We start from the raw sequence: 17,637 nt of genomic DNA, 5'->3' as shown, positions 1-17,637 counted from the left end.
AGGCCTACATAAAAACAATTCATACAAGTTCAAAATTCCAGTCCATTCTCAGCACAACCAAACAGCAACAAAATAAAATAATACAATAATTATTAAATTAATCTGGGGAGAAGTTGGGCTTGTTATAAATGAGTAAAATATCAAGTGTCTTCTTCTTCTTCTTGATGATGATGATGATGATGATGACGCAGAAAGGTCTTAAAAAGTAAAAGTAGGTTAACGCATGTAAACAAACAGCTGTGTGCAGGGTGCAGAGTGACATCATTGTTTATCCCCCCCCCCCCAAAAAAAATGTTTCCCCAGTTTTTTGTTTCAGAAGTTTTCCAGAATGACTTCGCTTGAAAATGCTGCCTAAATTCACCTCATAATAATGTAACACCATTTTAAAGATTATTTTGTGTAATGTTTGTTTGCGGTGGGCGGAACTTTATCGCTGACGACTACAAAACAGACTGCCTGTGCGTCACCTTTCAAACTCCGGTGCGAGACAAGCGATCATGCCCAGTCAGACCTGAACAACAAGCCTTCAAGTATGCCCTCTGTGCACGCACACAAGGTATTTAAATGACTTTAATATTATTTGTGGATCATGATCGCTGACAGTTTACTCACTAGCTTGCCTTTGCCTCAGCTGCAGGTTGAACGGCTCAACAAACGCTGTGAAATAAACAGTAACGGTCCAGTAGCTGCTGCTAGCTGGGTAGCTAGGTGTTAGGTGTCCTAGCTACTAGCTAAATAGCAGCAGCTAGCGTTAGCGTTAGCCGGGCATTATTTTTTTGTTATCATATCATCATGTGGCAATTTAGCTGACGTTAAATTTAGTGACTAATCATAATTTGTTGCCGGTGCGCCAGGCACACGCGTGGTAAAGTTAACACGCCGCTACCTCGAGGAAGAGGAAGAAGTAAGTCAGACTGCAGGAGCTAGTAAGCTAGCTCACGCTAACACCATGGCACAACAAGCTCCTAAAGTCAGACAGGACTGCTGGGTAACGTTACGGTTTGTAACGTGACTTGGGTCGTTGGATAACCTTATGTTGAGGATACATCTGTACGTGCACAAGTCACCGTAATTGACCTAGCGGGTTGTTATATTGGCGATGTGGTAACATGAGAAGCACCGGTGTTAACGTTAGTTTGTAGAACTGTCAGCGTTCATAATAAAAGTCAGCTACCTGCAGTTTGCGGAAGTCAGACAGCTATAAAACACAACAGTAAGATAACACTTCAATCGCCAGCTCGCTGTTGTTTTGTCGATCAAACTTTATTAAACTATCTTGTTAAACTGTCGCTTTGTTAAGATGATCTTTTATTCACCTGCAAAGTTCTGCAGCAGTCCGGTCTGAGTCACAGGATACGTTGTGAAAGTTTCTGCACAAAAGGTTACACGGGCAGCTGAACAGTGGCTAAAGTCACAAGTTTGGCAGATAATCTTGATTCACAGTTTGTGTTAGGGGTACACCGGTTAACAGGGGCTGATATTAAGCATTTTCTGATTATCGGTATCAGTGAGGTTGTTTTTTGTGTCTGATTGCCGATATAATAAATTCATTTTAAAAAATGCACTACTTTGGCTCTGATGCAGCATCCTTTCGGTCTCTAGTCACTCCATATCCCGCCCACAACACTGTTTGACACATCAGAAGTGAATCTGCAGAGTAACTAAAGTTGTCAAATACATTTAGTGGAGTGGAAATATTAAGTAGCAGAAAAAGGAAATGCTCAAGGACCTCGAAATTGTACTTACGTACAGTACTTGAGTACATTTTCGTTAGTTACATTTACTGGTTATTCTCAACTTTGACACTAAGAATTTTATTTTCACTTCAAATGTATATCGCTTTCAAATATTGGTTATCTGTCGACCCCTAGTTTGTGCCTTGGATGTTTTGATCATAATGACTATTTCCATATTAACTGAACATTTCATCCTGCAGTTCTAGCTCAAGCAAACAATGGATAACTCGGGCAGGCCTTACCGGGCTAGGCAAGGCGGCTGGGAGCGGGGAGCAACAGCAGACAAGGCAGAGAGCTGGAGGATCCAGGACCAGGGTCGAGGACAGAACTTCAGATCAGAGGGAGGTCAGCAGGGCAAGAACCAAGGTGGGCCCTACCGGGCCAGTCCCAAGAAGGGAGGACTGGGGCCCATGAGCTACTCCCCTGGTGGTTTCAGGGGTGGTCACAGCCCCTCACAAAAGGATGACCTCCGGTGGTACTCAGGCCCTGAGAACAGTGGTGGGAGTCGAGAAGATAACTGGAGAGAGCGCTCGCAACAACAACAACAACAGCAGCAGCAACAGCAGCAGCAGCAGCACTGGAGGAGGAGTTCGCAAGGAGAAGGTCCAAGAGAGGACAGGGAGCAAGGGAGGAGAGAGGCCACCGATGGCAGTGCTCATAAATCAGGTGAGGATTTGGAAAACAGACTCTGGGGAAAGAGTGAAACACTTGTAGGATTATCCTCAGCGAAGAAAAATCGAAGGCAGGCGGCAGCCTCAACGAACACCTTTTTAAAAATGGGGTCCACCGTGATTCTTTATTCCCCTACATCTCCGATCCTGATCACAGGATGTACTGTATCTAGCTCAAGTCTGACTGTTAAGAACTGGCTTTACTCCATCATCCATGACATTTACACATTACTGATTCACATTACGCCTTACAAAAACAGTCATCACATCTTTGACACGTATTTCTTCTGTTTTTAAGGGAGAAGACGGAGAAACAGAAACAAGAAGAAGGCTTTTGCTGAAGAGAACAGGGGCCTTGAAGAGTCCACACTCTCAGCCAAAGAGCTTCAAAGCCTACAACAGGCAGAGAGGCGGCTTAACAAAGAAGAGATCTACAGCCTGAAGAAGGTACAGGCTCGAACTGTGGTAGTCCATATATACAGCCTCAGGAATATTTATTTTGTTGATTTATCGCTAAGAAGATGGGCATTTTTGGATGAAAAAATGAAATGGATTGTTATTGCAGCTATGTTCTGATATCTGTACGTTCCTCCTTTTTGATATTGGTTCAGAGGGCCCACAGCAACCCCGCTGCTCTTTACACCTGCGCTCTATGTGAAGTTCTCCTGGAATCGCTGTCTGAAGCTTACAGGCATATCAGAGACAAACGGCACAAGAAGAAGGCCAAGGTGAGAAGTTGTCCTGTCAATTTCCATGATTACATTTAATGATAATGAAACCACAACCCTGTCATTGAGCAGAAAAGGTCTTGATGAAACCAATTTGCTTGTTTGTGTTCATAGGAGAGACAAGAGCAGGTGATGCTGACTGAGATTCTCCCTCCGGGTCCAGAGCAGATCAGCGCAGTGAGTGCTGCACTAGAGGCTGTAGTGCAGGAACATGGGATGAATGATGAGGATGTTGAGAGGAGACAACATGCTGTCACCATCATGCAAGACCTCCTTCTGTCCGTCCTGCCAGGTAAGTCACCCAAGGACGAAATATTGTTTGGTGACTCAGACATGTTTTAAAATTTATCCTGAGGCTGATATTGCCTTGTAGTGGACAGACTGCTGGTTCTTATATTTTACATCATTTCATTACTCTGCCAGATACATTTTAATGTTAATAACATGATTCCCTTTCTCTTTCTGTCATCTGTAGAGATCAAGCTCAGGCTATATGGATCATCTTGCACTAAGTTTGGATTTAAGGATTCTGATGTCAACATTGACATTCAGTATCCACCTCACGTGAGTAGCCCAGTGTGAATACTACTGTTGTTGTTTTTTTAACTGTTTCTAATTAGGTTTCTTACTTTTTCTAAAACAAGGATGCAATTCAGATGAGAATAAAATAATATAGTTCAATAATAAGGTTCAGGATAATTCATATCATATGTTTATCAGATACTCAGAATAATCAGCTCCAGTATAACTTCATAGGAACTGTTTTGACATTCTGGTTGTAAAAATATTTATATTGCAATTATTTAACATTCTTGTATTAAGGTGAATAATTTGTGGATGCACCACGTTCATTTGTCCTTTTTTATATCATATTTATGTTGTATGAAGGCTTTGAAATGGAATGTATTCACAGATGCATCAGCCAGACGTCTTGTTGTTGGTCAAGGAGAGCCTCACTGTGTGCCGTGAGTCATCTCTTATTCATTAAACTGCAAGATTTCTTTCCTTGCTTAAGAAATTCCACCATATGTGCTAGACTGTCAGTTTTAAAACAACATGTCCTGTTGTGTCCTCAGCTCTTTTTATTGATCTGGAAGCTGATTTTCATGCCAGGGTGCCCGTGGTCATCTGCAAAGAGAAAAGCAGGTGGGTATTTCCGACCGTTACTGGGTCACTTGATTTTCATGTAAATGTATAAATCAAACTCTACATGCAAAGAGAAAAAAGATAATTGTTCACACACAAGCACAAGAGCCGCAAACCACTAATGAAAAGTGAAACTGTTATTTTTCTCAACAGTGGCCTCCTCTGCAAAGTCAGTGCAGGGAATGAAAACGCGTTCCAGACCACCTCCTATCTTTCTGCTCTATCCAGTCGCGAGCAACTCCTCCTCCCACTAGTTTTGGGCCTCAGACGCTGGGCCCAGGTATGTTCCCAGCTGAGAACCTGACATGTCGCTCACATTAGCCAGGCGGCTATCAAAAGGGGCTAAATATGCGTACCTTTTTTTTTTTTGGGGTGAAATATCCCTTTTATTTTTAACGTGTTGTTCCTGCTTCTCACTTAGATCTGTGTGATCGACCGTGCGGAGGAAGGTGGGCTACCACCATACGTCTTTGCCCTCATGGTGATCTACTTCTTACAGCAGCGCAAAGAGCCCCTCTTGCCTGCTTACCTGAAACAAGAGGTGTGTGTTTCTTCCCATTTTGACCCTGAAATTAAATAAACAGTATTAATTTCAGTATTGGTTAGCTGTTGTCAATAGAATCTAATCCTCTGATTGTCTTTAGATTAAGGTGTTTTCACTCAGCAGGCTGTCAGACTTCAATCTCACGCATGCAGAGGATGGATATTTACACTGGGCTTACAACCCTTCCACAAAAGAGTCGTCACAGCCAGCAGATGGTTCCTCTATAAAGGGAAAGGTAATCCTGAAGACTCATGTTTTGGCTGAAAAGAATGTGTTGGTTGATGAATATGCTTTTTATAGATCAGATACTTTCAATCTTTTCACCTCAGTTAAAAAAAAAAAGAGACTTTAAACCATCTAATACAACAGGTAGTGTATCATAATGAACACCTTGCCCGTTATTGTTGTTAAAGGTAATCGCTCAGATACATCTGAAGGCGACCAAAACACAGAAAATAGTTCGTAATGAAACATTGATCATGTTGGCATTTAATAAGGCACACTGCTTTTTGAAACTGGTAATAACATACGTGTCTATTTTAATCCACTATCCTAACTAGTGCCTGAAAGTACTGTCCTGATGTTTCCTTGCAGGTGCCACTGGTGTTTCAGAGCCCTCACAGGCCTGTGGAAGTTGGGCTTCTCTGGGTTGAAATGCTTCGCTTCTACTCGCTGGAGTTCAACTTGGCTGACAATGTGATCAGCGTGCGGACCAGTGTTGTCCTATCCCGAGAGATGAAAGACTGGCCCAAGAAACGCATCGCTGTGGAGGGTCTGCAGCTTTCTCATTTTTTGTTGTATGAATTCGAAACGTTTTCACTTTTGGGTACTGAAAAAAAATCACACATACTTTCAATGCATTGATGGTTGTGAATAGGATCCATTAGAGCCATAGAAAATCCATTCTATTGTAAGTTGTTTCTTTAGTTTTGACTTCACGAAGCCCAGCCATTAATGGATATTAGCATATCCATTAATGTGTCTAATAGCTTTTTAAATGATGGACAAAATCCTGTCTCTGTTTAATACATGAAGAGATTTATTACTCTTACATGGTTTAATTGCAGCTAATACCAATTTCTCTTTTCAGACCCATTTGCTGTGAAGCGAAATGTGGCCCGCACGCTGAACAGCCAGCAAATGTACGAGTACATCATCCACTGCCTCAAAACCACATACAAGTACTTTGCAATGCCGCTCAACACGCCGGCTGCTGGTCGCAAGACACAGGCACAGCGTGGACCTGTTAAAGGGGCAAACGCAAATGCTTTGAATGAAGAAATTGCATCAGATTTCAGTCAGCTCAGCATCGAATCACAACATGCAAATAAAGCTGCAGAGAGTGGTCCTGAAGACTCTGATTGCATTATTGAGGATGAGGAGGAAGTTGAGGAGTACAGTGACTCTGATGAAGAGAGAGAAAAGGAAAAAGTGGACCTGGGCAAAAGCAGCCTGTCTGAGGATGAGGAGGATGAGGATGTTGATGTGGACATGCATAACAGACACCACTTGGACAGCTTCACCACAGAGGATGAGGATATTTTCCCAGTAGATGAGATCTCAGGGGAGGAGCTTTTGTCTGATGAGGAGGGCCCAGCTTTGGACACACCTGGCTCAATGGATGAGGAAGAGGAGGAGGTGGAGTTGGCACCAGAGGATATTTCTGTACCACATCTTTTAGAGGATACAATCAAAGATGGGAGCCCAGAAAATAAGATCCAAGAACAGAGGAAAAAGTCTTATGACTTCACAAGGCAAGCTTTCACCAGAGGGAAGGTCAGTATAGCCTCATGTTTGTGTTAACTTTATGTTCAGTAGTCATGAAAACCTCTCTGGAAAGCAATGCTCTTCATCTTAATTTCAAACTGAACATTTTAAAGTTATGTAGTAATCATTTGAGTTGTAGGTGACTGGAAGGCAAATAAGCTTCCTGATGTCTGTACATCAGTTAAACTCCTCTCAATCTCTTTCAGTCACACATGGTCGTGTGCAGCTTGTGTAAGCGTGATGGACACCTGAAGAAAGACTGTCCAGAAGACTTCAAGAAAGTGCAGCTGGATCCTTTGCCAACAATAACACCAGAGTTTCTCAGTGTCCTTAACAAAGTCTGTGAGCAGTGCTACTGTGAGTATTATGTGATTGCATGAGTATGTTGCTTCAGAGGTGATCACATTAACTGCAAGAATGAATATACCACCACCTGTATACTACAGACATTAGATTTCTAAAATTTGCCAGTTGACAAGTATTACAAGTGCAATACCAATAGTAAAACATCATACTTTTTTGTATTTCTTTTTATAGAAGGAATGGTTTCAATTGAATTAGGCTTTCAAGGCACTTGATTATCTTTTACATGTGGCATAAACATATGTGATGAAGAGTGGGGCTCATGCAAGAATATTTTCATATTCTTATCCTTATCTTAATCTTGCTTAGGTGTTCGAGTGGGATTCAAGAAACTCTTAATTGCAAAACCTTAATGAAAATTGCTTGGATCACCTTGATTAATCCCACCTGTTCATGAGTAGGCGTGCACTAGTGAACTTAAAAAATTAGCATAAACGACACCCTCAAATTTCTATATAAGGCTAAAAAAGATGGGGCTTCTATTCCTGCTGTCAAAAATCAGAAGAGGGAAAACAGAAATGTAGCAGTGTCAGAAGTTGCTTTTGGGGAAACATGACTTAAAATGGAAAATATGTAGAATATTATCAAGCAGGTGGTGGTTACACTTTCATATTGACTGTTGTGTTCAAAGATGATAATAAGTGTATGACTGTGTCTTTCTTTTTTAGCCGACTTTGCCCCAGATGAACTGGAAGTGGGTGTAAGGGAGCACATCCTTCAAGACCTGGAGACGTTCGTCAGACGACAGTTTGCAGGTGAAGTAAACCACCACGTTCACTCTTGTTTAGCATCTTTATATTTTCAGACTTAACCTACCCAATAATGCTTGATATTGCATTTAATTGGCTTGCAAATTCACCACTAAGATGTTCACGTTTATGATGAAGCTGACAGTCATGTTTTCTGATGGACAGGAGCTCGGTTGAAACTATTTGGATCCTCCAAAAATGGCTTTGGCTTCAGACAGAGTGACCTAGACATCTGTATGGTGCTGGAGGGGCAGGAGAGCATAGATGTAAGTTAGCTTTCTATACAAAATAAACCTTAATAGTAGTCACATAAGGAGGTGTCAACCTGTATTTGTGGTCATGTATGCTCTTGTTTAGCATTAGCCTTATTTGACTGTACAAGGAATTTGAAAATGGACAAAGTAGTGAGATGTAATTTTGTAACCTATTCAAGTCTGAAAACGTTGTAATGGAGTAATATTTATTCGTTGGTATTCATTCATTTTTCTTACAATCGTTGGGGATTGAATGAAATTCTTTGTTTTAATTGTGATTCGTTTGGCGTGATTCCTGAATTTCTTCCACAGGATGTTGACTGCATCACTATAATCGAAAGCCTGGCGAGACTGCTGAAGAAACACCCAGGTTAGTAATAATAAAGTAGTAGTTTTATTGATGCAGCCCAATATCACACATTTGTCTCAAAGGACTTCATAGTCTGTGCAGTTTATAGCCTTAGAGCCTCACCTCAACTCCCCTAAATACCTTTTTAACTTCTGTTTGATAACAGATTTCAGCTGCATTTACAGAAGATTTGGCATTTATGTGCTTAAGTGGCTCACACAAGGTTCTTGATGTTAAATGTATTGTGTCACCAGGCCTGAAGAACATCCTGCCAATCACGACAGCAAAAGTACCCATCGTGAAGTTCTACCACGTTCGCACCGGCCTTGAGGGAGACATTAGTCTCTACAACACTCTGGTAGGGATCTTTCTCCCTCTTTTTTGTTTAATTTTGTCTTGGATGATGTTGAATAACTTAAATAGGTGTGCTTTAAGACAAACCTTTTTGTTTTCAGGCCCTGCACAACACACACCTGCTAGCTTCATATGCTGCCATTGACAGGCGAGTGAAGATCCTCTGTTACGTCATGAAGGTTTTTGCCAAAGTGAGTGTGCTTCATTCTCACACACACAAACACACAACATAGGATAATATTATACTGTAGATTGTATTCCATTACTGTATTTACATGTTAATTTTTGTCCCATTACAGATGTGTGACATTGGGGATGCTTCCCGTGGCAGCCTGTCGTCCTACGCTTACACCCTCATGGTGCTGTTCTTTCTCCAGCAGAGGAACCCACCAGTTATCCCTGTGCTGCAAGAGGTACAGATGACATGTTTGCAAAAAAGATTAAAACTTGAGGTTTCTTTTCGTTCAAACTTGAATTTGAATGTTACTAAATACTTTTTCTGTCTAGACAAAACATAAAATATACCCAAGCATACTAATGCAAATGTGAGCAATTATAGAATGTTAATATAACCATGAACTTCAACTTCTCTCCACTGTCCTTTTTTGTTTCAGATTTATGATGGAAAGAAAAAGCCGGAGGTGCTGGTTGATGGCTGGAACGTGTACTTCTTTGATGATTTAAAAACACTAGTGAGTGTTTTGTACATTTCACATACATGCTTTAGTGAATTTGCCGGTCACACCATATTTTATTAACGTGTCAATCTTGTCATCTTCAACCTGCAGCCCAGTCGCTGGCCACAGCAAGGGAAGAACACTGAGACGGTGGGCGAGCTGTGGCTTGGCCTGCTCCGCTTCTACACTGAGGATTTTGACTTCAGAGAGCATGTTGTCTGTATCCGTCAGCATGGCCGTCTCACCACCTTCAACAAACAGTGGACGTCCAAATACATTGTCATTGAAGGTCAGCTTATGGGACAAACTCGCGGTCCAAACAATTATTCCAACCGGCAGATGCAACGACTGAAATTATTGTTTTGGCACTTTTTGAATCATCATTACATGCTGCTGTCCATTCAGTTCATTAAATACTTATCACTATTAATGATTATTATTGTTGGGTTGTTTTCTGAATTGAAATGACTTGTGTATGGTTGCTTGGAAATTGATTTTTAATTGTTTAATTTGTTGCTCTCTCTCCTCCGTTCCTATTACAGATCCATTTGACCTGAATCATAATCTTGGTGCTGGTCTGTCCAGGAAAAGTAAGATTATTTCTGTTTATCTGTCTTCTGTTGTCTCATAGCCTTAATCCTGCTGTCTCTTTCTTTTCAAATGTATTGTCCGGTCCTCTCACATCTCTCTCTCACTAAAACAGTGACTAACTTCATCATGAAGGCTTTCATCAATGGCAGAACAGTGTTTGGCACACCAGTCAAAGCCTTTCCTCCTGTGTACCCCAGTCAGATGGTTGGTATTTGCTGTCTAAATGCCATATTTGCATTATTGTGGGGGAAGTGAGCTTTGAAATTGTGATTTATCTTCACCTGTTGCAGGAGTACTTCTTTGATCCTGAAGTCCTCACTGAGGGAGAAGTGGCTCCCAACGACCGCTGCTGCCGCATCTGCGGCAAGATTGGCCACTTCATGAAGGACTGCCCCATGCGTAAGAAGTAGGTATAATCTCAGCACATGTCAGAATTTATCACCACATAACCACATGTCTGTATTATTATGATTATTATTATAATGGTGAACATTTTGGCTCAGGTCAAGGCATAGAAAGGACTCGGACAGAAGGCCTGAGCACCTGCGAGACAGAAAGGACACAGGAGAGGACGCCAGGGATCAGGTCAGACACAAGAGTGAGCACTGGAGGAAAAGAGATGCACTGGAGATGCGCTGCTGCTTCCTGTGTGGATCAAGTGCTCACATCAAGAAGGACTGTCAGCTGTACAGAAGCCCTGCAGGTTCATGAAAAGTTTTTTGTTTTGTTTTTTTTTAATTGCATTGTCAAGCCCTTCTCAAAGATATTTCTTAAATCTCGGAAGTAGAACTGGCTCTTTTTTCTAAGATTCCTTTTTAATTGCAGTTTGACTCTGAATTACGAGACGTTATAATAAATTAATGTTTTATAAAAATGGAGAGAAGTCAGTTGTTTCCTTCTTTAATCTTGGATTGCCATTCTGCAGGTAATATGAAGATGGAAAACTTCAGTTCCTCCTCTTCAGCCCACTTGAGGAATTTGAGAGAAAAGGAGAGACAGGTATGATCTGGGTTTCATTAGTCAATGGAAAATATTCTTTTAAAGTGTGATTTTACCGACACTGTGGTAAACTGTTGTTCACTGCAACACAACACCTGTCCCATGTTTATCTCCCTATTCCAGGGTTCACCCATTCAAGAAGAGAATAAGAAGAGAAAGCAACAAAACGTGATATTAAGTCCACAAGCAGGTATGTAAATTTACTGTCTTCTCCAGTCCAGACACATTAAAGTTTTGTTTAGCCAATTTAACATGTCATTGATTTCAAAATGGATTATCAGGTTTAAATTACTTTTACTAGAATGTAGGAAGTAATTTAAAGGACTTCAATGATTTAAAAAAAAAAAAAAAAAAAAATCCTTCAAGGCTGCATACAAAGCCAGTGTTTTGTAGTAATCTTCCCAACCACAGCAACTTAAATAGGTTTATATTTAACGTAGATGAGGTGCTCTGTATACTTTCTACCTGTGTGTATTTTGGGTCAACTGTGTTGTTTTAGGGCTGGAGGAGAATAAGTGTCCAGAATTAGTGAGGAGAAAGAATCCGAGCAAAGAAAGTTCGCCTCAGGTTCAGCCTTCTTTCTCTGGACTCTGGATTCCAAACTTGCTGATGTTTTGGCTAAAGTTTACTGCTTGGCTAATTTTTGCATCTGTTGTTTTCTATATAGTCCAAGAAAAAATTCTGTGACTGATCAAACTTGTAACCTGAAATAAAGCAAATAAAGCAAAAATACGCTGGTCAGTTTGTTAGGATGAGGCAATCTGCCGTGATTTGTCAGTTGTATAAGTGACCTGTGCAGGTTAAAAAAAAAAAACAACTTGTTTTGGAATACATTTTTACAATTGCATTCTTGTTTGTTTTTTAGGTAGTTTAGCCTGCCGAAATTTGGGTCGCTCTGGTCACAGGAAGAGCCCAGTGGAATGAGCAGCAGCTGTGGCTACACAAACCACAAGGTTCAACTCTTGTCCAGGCAGACAGCAACCCAAAGTCCAAAAACCCTGAAATCTGAATGGGACTGTTGGGCCAATGGGAGCCCGTTAAAAGCCAAAGCCAGGACGCCTTGACTTGAAGCCAAATAGGGCCTTTTTATGTGTGTTGTCCCCCCCGCCCCCAAAGCTCTCCTCCTCAGAGGAGCTTTTTAAAGCTTTCATTTTAACAAGACAAGCCATTATGCATGCACCTCACGTCTTTGTTTACCTGCACTGCCAGTCAAGTTGTTTTTGTTTTTTTTAACCCATTTAAACCAATGTCATTGCAGATTCAGTGAGAAATCTCTTAAATTAGAAGTTGCAAGCAAATGAGAATTGTTTATTACATGACTAACTGTAAATGATTAGATCTTGATCCCCATAAAACATAGCTTATTTGCAGACAACATATGATATACAGAATTTGTCTTAAATAAATTTGTATAGGCTCAACAGGTCTAACAGTCAGGTAAGACCTAGGGCCCTATTTAGACGGTCTATAGCGCATGATCTAAAGCGCAAAGACCACATTAAGACAAATGGACGTAGTGATGATATGGTGTGTTGTCTGCTTTGTCATCAAGGCCATTTCAAATTAAACCAAAAACTCACTCATTTCATTTATTCCTTATTTTATAATGGCCAGGTTTTTAGGATAAATTGTTTCTTGAGATTTTACCAAAAAATTCTATCGGTTGTTTAAAAACTTTTTGAATGGCAGTGTACCTTTTCATAATAGGATTTTTTATTTTTATTGAATTTCTTTTAGATCCTCTTTAATTTGTCCTCTGCACTGACGTCCATCAGTCCGTCGTTCAGCCTTGAAAGCAGCTCTCCTTCTACCTACAGTGTGTGTTTATGTGTCTCTGTGTTAGAGAAACCATTCTGTAGATATTTTTTCAGGATCAATGTTTAGTTTTTAGAGACTGCTGATCCACCCCTATTTCATAGATACATACTGTCCCTCAACTAGTGTTAACGGTACGTCCTCTGCTAACCCTGGCCTGTATCTGTCTCCACACATGCTAGGAAGTGTTGTAACTACAGGGCAAGAACATATAGTCCGGAAAGTTGGGCAAAAGGTTTCATGCTTACACTCAGCGGTAAGCCGTACACTGCTGCAAACACTGTTCACCTACTCTAAAACGAAACTATAGGCAATCTCAGCTAGCTCAGTGGAGAGATAAATGTATTTATTTGCCACAAAGGCTTCATTTGTTGTAATGGTGCCACAGATTGGTAGCTGCACTGTGAGGGTCCATGCCCTTTTAATTACGTTGCTGCTAGTTAATGTCTCAAAGACCTGCTTATCATTCAACTACAAATACGGACTGTCTTGCTTTATTGTTGTCCTAATATGGCTGACTTTTATAAAATAATTGTGTTGTTGATGTTGTAAGCAAATTTTTCTCATTTTAAAGTAGCTTTGTTTTAATGGCCAGCCTTAATGCATTTCTTTTGTTGGACTCAAATGGGAGGTTTAGTTTGTTATTGAAGAACCCCGATCCTACCAGGATAGGTTGGCTTGCAATCCATTCTGTGTCTCAAAGAATTCATTAAACTGAAATCAAATCCCAGTGTGTAATGTTTGGTTTTTTTTGTGTGTGTGTTTAAAAATATCAAACTATTTGGTCGTCTCTCATTTTAGCCAGTACAGAAGGCAGTAAACACAACTGCACTATTAATGTATTTGACGAGAAACTGCTTTGCTGTTTGTGTAAGAGATTGTTAGAGATGCATATTTATTATGAAAATTCAGCATTTCTTTTCAATGGCTTCCATGTCATGTGACCCAGTGACCCTAAACCAATGCCGAATTATAATACAGTTACTATTATTATTGGTTTGGGGTCACTGGGTCACATGACATGGAAGCTATTGAAAAGAAATGCTGAATTTGATGAAAATATTGATATGAAATAAAAAGCAGTGAAATCCATTAAAAAGCGCTGTGGCCTGTGTAGTAATAAAATTCTGCATTGGTTTGGAGTCACTGGGTCACATGACATGGAAGCTATTGAAAAGAAATGCAGAATTTTCACAAAGAATGCTCATCTAAAATAAAATTTCCACTAAAATCCAATAAAAACAGGTGTGTCTCATTCCACCAGTATAACAAGACTTTTCCCCATTGATTTCGAGTCAATCGGTCAAATGACCTGGAAGCTATTGAAAAAATCGGCCAATGTTTTCATGAAAAATGGTGATTTGTGTCTAAAAAATTCATGAAAAAACAGAAGCCCATTATCTCAGTTGGTAGGGTTGGTGTCCCACATACAGAGGTTTTGTCCTTAATGCAGTGGCCCCTGGTTCAAGTCCAACCTGAGGCCCTTTGCTTTATGGGTATTCAGAACTTAACCAATTGCACTGCACATTGCACATTTTGCACTGGATCGGGTTTAAATTTGTCCTGAACATCCAAGAGACACTGGACAAAATTGGCAACATTCATTTTCTGAAGTAGTTGTTGCTGAATGGTTACACCTATTGAAAAAAGTTGGGTCATGTTTTCAGGAAAAATGGTGACTTTTCTTGAAAATATTCATGAAAAATACAAATTCCTCTAAAATCCAATAAAAACAGCTGTGTCTCATTCTACCAGTATAACAAGACATTTGGCCATTGATTTTGAGTCAATGGCTCAAATGACCTGGGAGCTATTGAAAAAATTGGGCGTGTATTCGCTAAAATGGTGATTTCTTGAAAAAAATATTCATGAAAAAAAGAAATTCCACTAAAAATCCAATAAAAACTGCTGTCTCTCATTCCACCAGCATAGGACGACATGTGTGATCGATTACGAGTCAATCGGTCAACCCCCTGACCATAACCCTAACCCTAGCCCTATCCCCAATGTCTTCATGAAAAATGGTGACTCTTCATTAAAATATTCATGAAAAATACAAAAGGGGCAAACTGGGACATAAAGAAATTACTTTGTGTAATGTATACGCCCCACCAGGTAGCGATCTTACCTTCTTCAAGAAGATATTCAGTCTGATTGCAGCAGAAACATATGGCACGCTTATTTGCGCAGGAGACTTCAATATGCTTTTGAATCCCAGACTAGACACAACTAATAGAATGAGGAAAAAGAGTCTCATAGAAAAACAAATATACAAGATGCTGCAGGAATTAGGACTGATAGATATCTGGCGGCACCTACACCAATCCGATAAAGAATTCCCATTTTACTCTGCAAGGCATAATAATCACTCAAGAATCGACTACTTTTTTATGTTTAACAAAGACTATCATAAAGTGAAAGACTGCACAATTGGACAGAGGGACATTTCTGATCATTCTGGATTAAACCTGAAAATGAATTTAGATGGGAAACCAAAAACTACTCTATGGAGACTAAATTTGAGCTTATTGAACAACAGCACATTTAAAAGTGAAATGGCTGATGAATTAAAAATGTACTTGGAACATAATGATAATGGGGAGGTTAACCCAGCCATTCTGTGGGATGCATCGAAAGCCAGCCTTAGAGGGAAAATCATAGCTAAGTCTGCAAGACTAAAAAAGATTAAAGCTGAAAAGTTGCTAGGCCTACAAAAACAATTACAGAAGTCCACAGTAACAGTAAAGGCGTCAATATACTTGAACAAATGAGACCAGTTAAGCAGGAGATCGACAAGATTCTTAGTGAGGAAATTGAGAAAAAACTTTCATGAAGCAAAGCCATTATGAGGCGGGTCCTAAAGCATCTAAACTACTTGCATGGAGATTTAATAAACAACAAGTAGAAAGTACAGTTCACACAATCAAGGATCCCGTAACAAATAAGGTAACTACTAAATTGGAGGGTATTCAGAAAGCATTTGAAACATACTACAACTCATTATACACACAGTTTGATGAGACAGACGAGTCAACAATTCAAAAATTTCTGACCTCATTAGATCTCCCCTCTATCGGCAAAGACCAAAATGAAAAACTTGTGTCTGAAATCTCAACAGAAGAAATTGATAGTGCAATTTCAGGCCTCAGGACTAACAAATCGGCGGGCTGTGATGGATTCCCATCAGAATGGTATAAATGCATGAAAGAGGCATTGCTCCCCTTGTTAAAATCCTCCTTTAATTATATACTTAAGGGAGGAGCCCTCCCACCATCATGGAGGGAAGCATTTATATCAGTCACACCAAAAGAGGGAAAAGATAAAGCAGAATGTAAGAGCTATAGACCAATCAGTGTTTTAAATACAAATTATAAATTATATGCAACCATACTGGCCAGGAGATTGGATACAGTGATGCCTTTCTTGATTGATGAGGACCAGACGGGCTTTGTAAGAAACAGGCAAACACATGACAACATAAGGAGAGTCCTCCATATTATTAACCACATCTCTGATACAAAATTGAGTGTGGTTCTTCTCAGCCTTGATGCTGAGAAGGCCTTTGATTTGGTTGGATGGGACTTCTTATTTCAAGTTATGAGAAGATTTGGCTTTTGTGAAATTTTTATACAGTGTATAAGAACACTTTACTCCTCCCCATCAGCGAGGATAAAAATTAATGGGAGTCTCTCAAACTCGATAACGTTACAACGAGGATGTAGACAAGGTTGCCCACTCAGCCCATTACTTTTCAACCTTTTTATTGAACCTCTGGCCCAGGCTATCAGGGAGGAGTCAGCCCTGGAGGGTATTTCCATAGAGGGAGTAGAAAACAAAATTTGCTTATATGCGGACGACGTGCTTATAACACTTTAAAATCCTGAATATGGAGTCTCACTGCTGATGAAGATTCTCGGGAACTATGGGAGATTCTCAGGTTACAAATTAAACAAGCAGAAAACTCAAGTTTTAGCTTTTAATTTTACCCCTTCTCCAAAACTGATGGAGGAACATCAGTTTCATTGGCATCAGCAGCACATTAAATATCTGGGAGTCCTTCTTACGAAAGACATGTCATAGTTGTTTGAAGTTAATTATAAACAGGTTAACAGGACAGTGTATGATGACTTGGATAGGTGGGGCTTGCTCCCCCTCGACCTCAGTGGCAGAATAAGGACAATTAAAATGAACCTTCTTCCAAGATTATTATACATATTCACAGCACTTCCAGTCGAGGTGCCTCTTAAACAGTTCAGGGAATGGGACAAAAACCTGTCAAGATTTATCTGGAATAATAAAAAACCCAGAGTGAGATACTCAACATTACAGCTGCCGGGGGGTGGGGGGGGGGGGGGGCATGTCTTAAAGATTACTACCTGTCTGCTCAGCTGAGGCCTCTTGTGTGCTGGTGTAATCCGGCATATGAGGCTAGATGGAAAGACATTGAGCTGTCTTTAATGGACATACCTATACAGTCAGTACTGGGTTGCGCCGGCAGAGGTAACAAGGCTCTCCAGCTTCAAAATCAGTTTTTTGCTTTCTCTATGAGGGTATGGTTGGAGGTGGTGAAGAGATTTCAGCTACATGGAGAGATGAGATTATTGAGCTGGCCGGCATATGATCCACAGTTCCTCCCAGTGTCACAGGACCACAGGTACAGACAATGGGCTAAGCGAGGTATCACTGCCTTCTGCCGAATATTAACAAATGGAAGACTTAATAGTTTTGAGGACTTATGCCAGGCGTATGAGCTGGACAAAGAGGACTTCTACCGGTACCTACAGATTCGAAACTTTTTTTTAAAGGAAATAAAGCCCTCTGATCCCACTGAGCCCTCAAGAATAACCCAGATATTTATGGATGCTTATAATTCAAAAAACATGAAAGGTATCAT

At 40.3% G+C, this 17,637-nt stretch overlaps 1 protein-coding gene across 1 annotated transcript; it reads left to right on the top strand.

Annotated features, from left to right (window-relative positions):
- Positions 1 to 454: 454 nt before the first annotated feature.
- On the top strand, positions 455 to 13,473 carry tut7 (terminal uridylyl transferase 7). Its single transcript, XM_073465996.1, has 29 exons — positions 455 to 556; positions 1,937 to 2,402; positions 2,706 to 2,854; positions 3,019 to 3,135; positions 3,250 to 3,427; positions 3,611 to 3,699; positions 4,049 to 4,100; positions 4,212 to 4,281; positions 4,435 to 4,561; positions 4,703 to 4,822; positions 4,926 to 5,060; positions 5,420 to 5,597; positions 5,916 to 6,601; positions 6,799 to 6,949; positions 7,624 to 7,710; positions 7,870 to 7,970; positions 8,271 to 8,328; positions 8,562 to 8,665; positions 8,763 to 8,852; positions 8,961 to 9,074; positions 9,276 to 9,353; positions 9,450 to 9,627; positions 9,881 to 9,928; positions 10,042 to 10,133; positions 10,220 to 10,335; positions 10,433 to 10,632; positions 10,855 to 10,928; positions 11,052 to 11,118; positions 11,794 to 13,473. The coding sequence occupies exons 2-29, from the start codon at positions 1,955 to 1,957 to the stop codon at positions 11,850 to 11,852; spliced, it is 3,966 nt and encodes a 1,321-aa protein (XP_073322097.1). The 5' UTR covers positions 455 to 556; positions 1,937 to 1,954; the 3' UTR covers positions 11,853 to 13,473.
- Positions 13,474 to 17,637: the final 4,164 nt, after the last annotated feature.

Source organism: Pagrus major, chromosome 5 (genome assembly GCF_040436345.1).
Source record: "Pagrus major chromosome 5, Pma_NU_1.0".
NCBI classification, from domain to species: Eukaryota; Metazoa; Chordata; class Actinopteri; order Spariformes; family Sparidae; genus Pagrus; species Pagrus major.
This window is presented reverse-complemented; position numbering and strand designations above follow the sequence as displayed.

What these genes read in the sequence shown, in the direction of transcription:
- tut7 (XM_073465996.1), top strand. Translation starts at nt 1,955, where the DNA reads ATGGATAACTCGGGCAGGCCTTACCGGGCTAGGCAAGGCGGCTGGGAG. An exon ending in TGGCAGTGCTCATAAATCAG is followed by an intron (nt 2,403 to 2,705) that starts GTGAGGATTTGG and finishes TCTGTTTTTAAG; the next exon opens with GGAGAAGACGGAGAAACAGA. An exon ending in CCTTCTGTCCGTCCTGCCAG is followed by an intron (nt 3,428 to 3,610) that starts GTAAGTCACCCA and finishes TGTCATCTGTAG; the next exon opens with AGATCAAGCTCAGGCTATAT.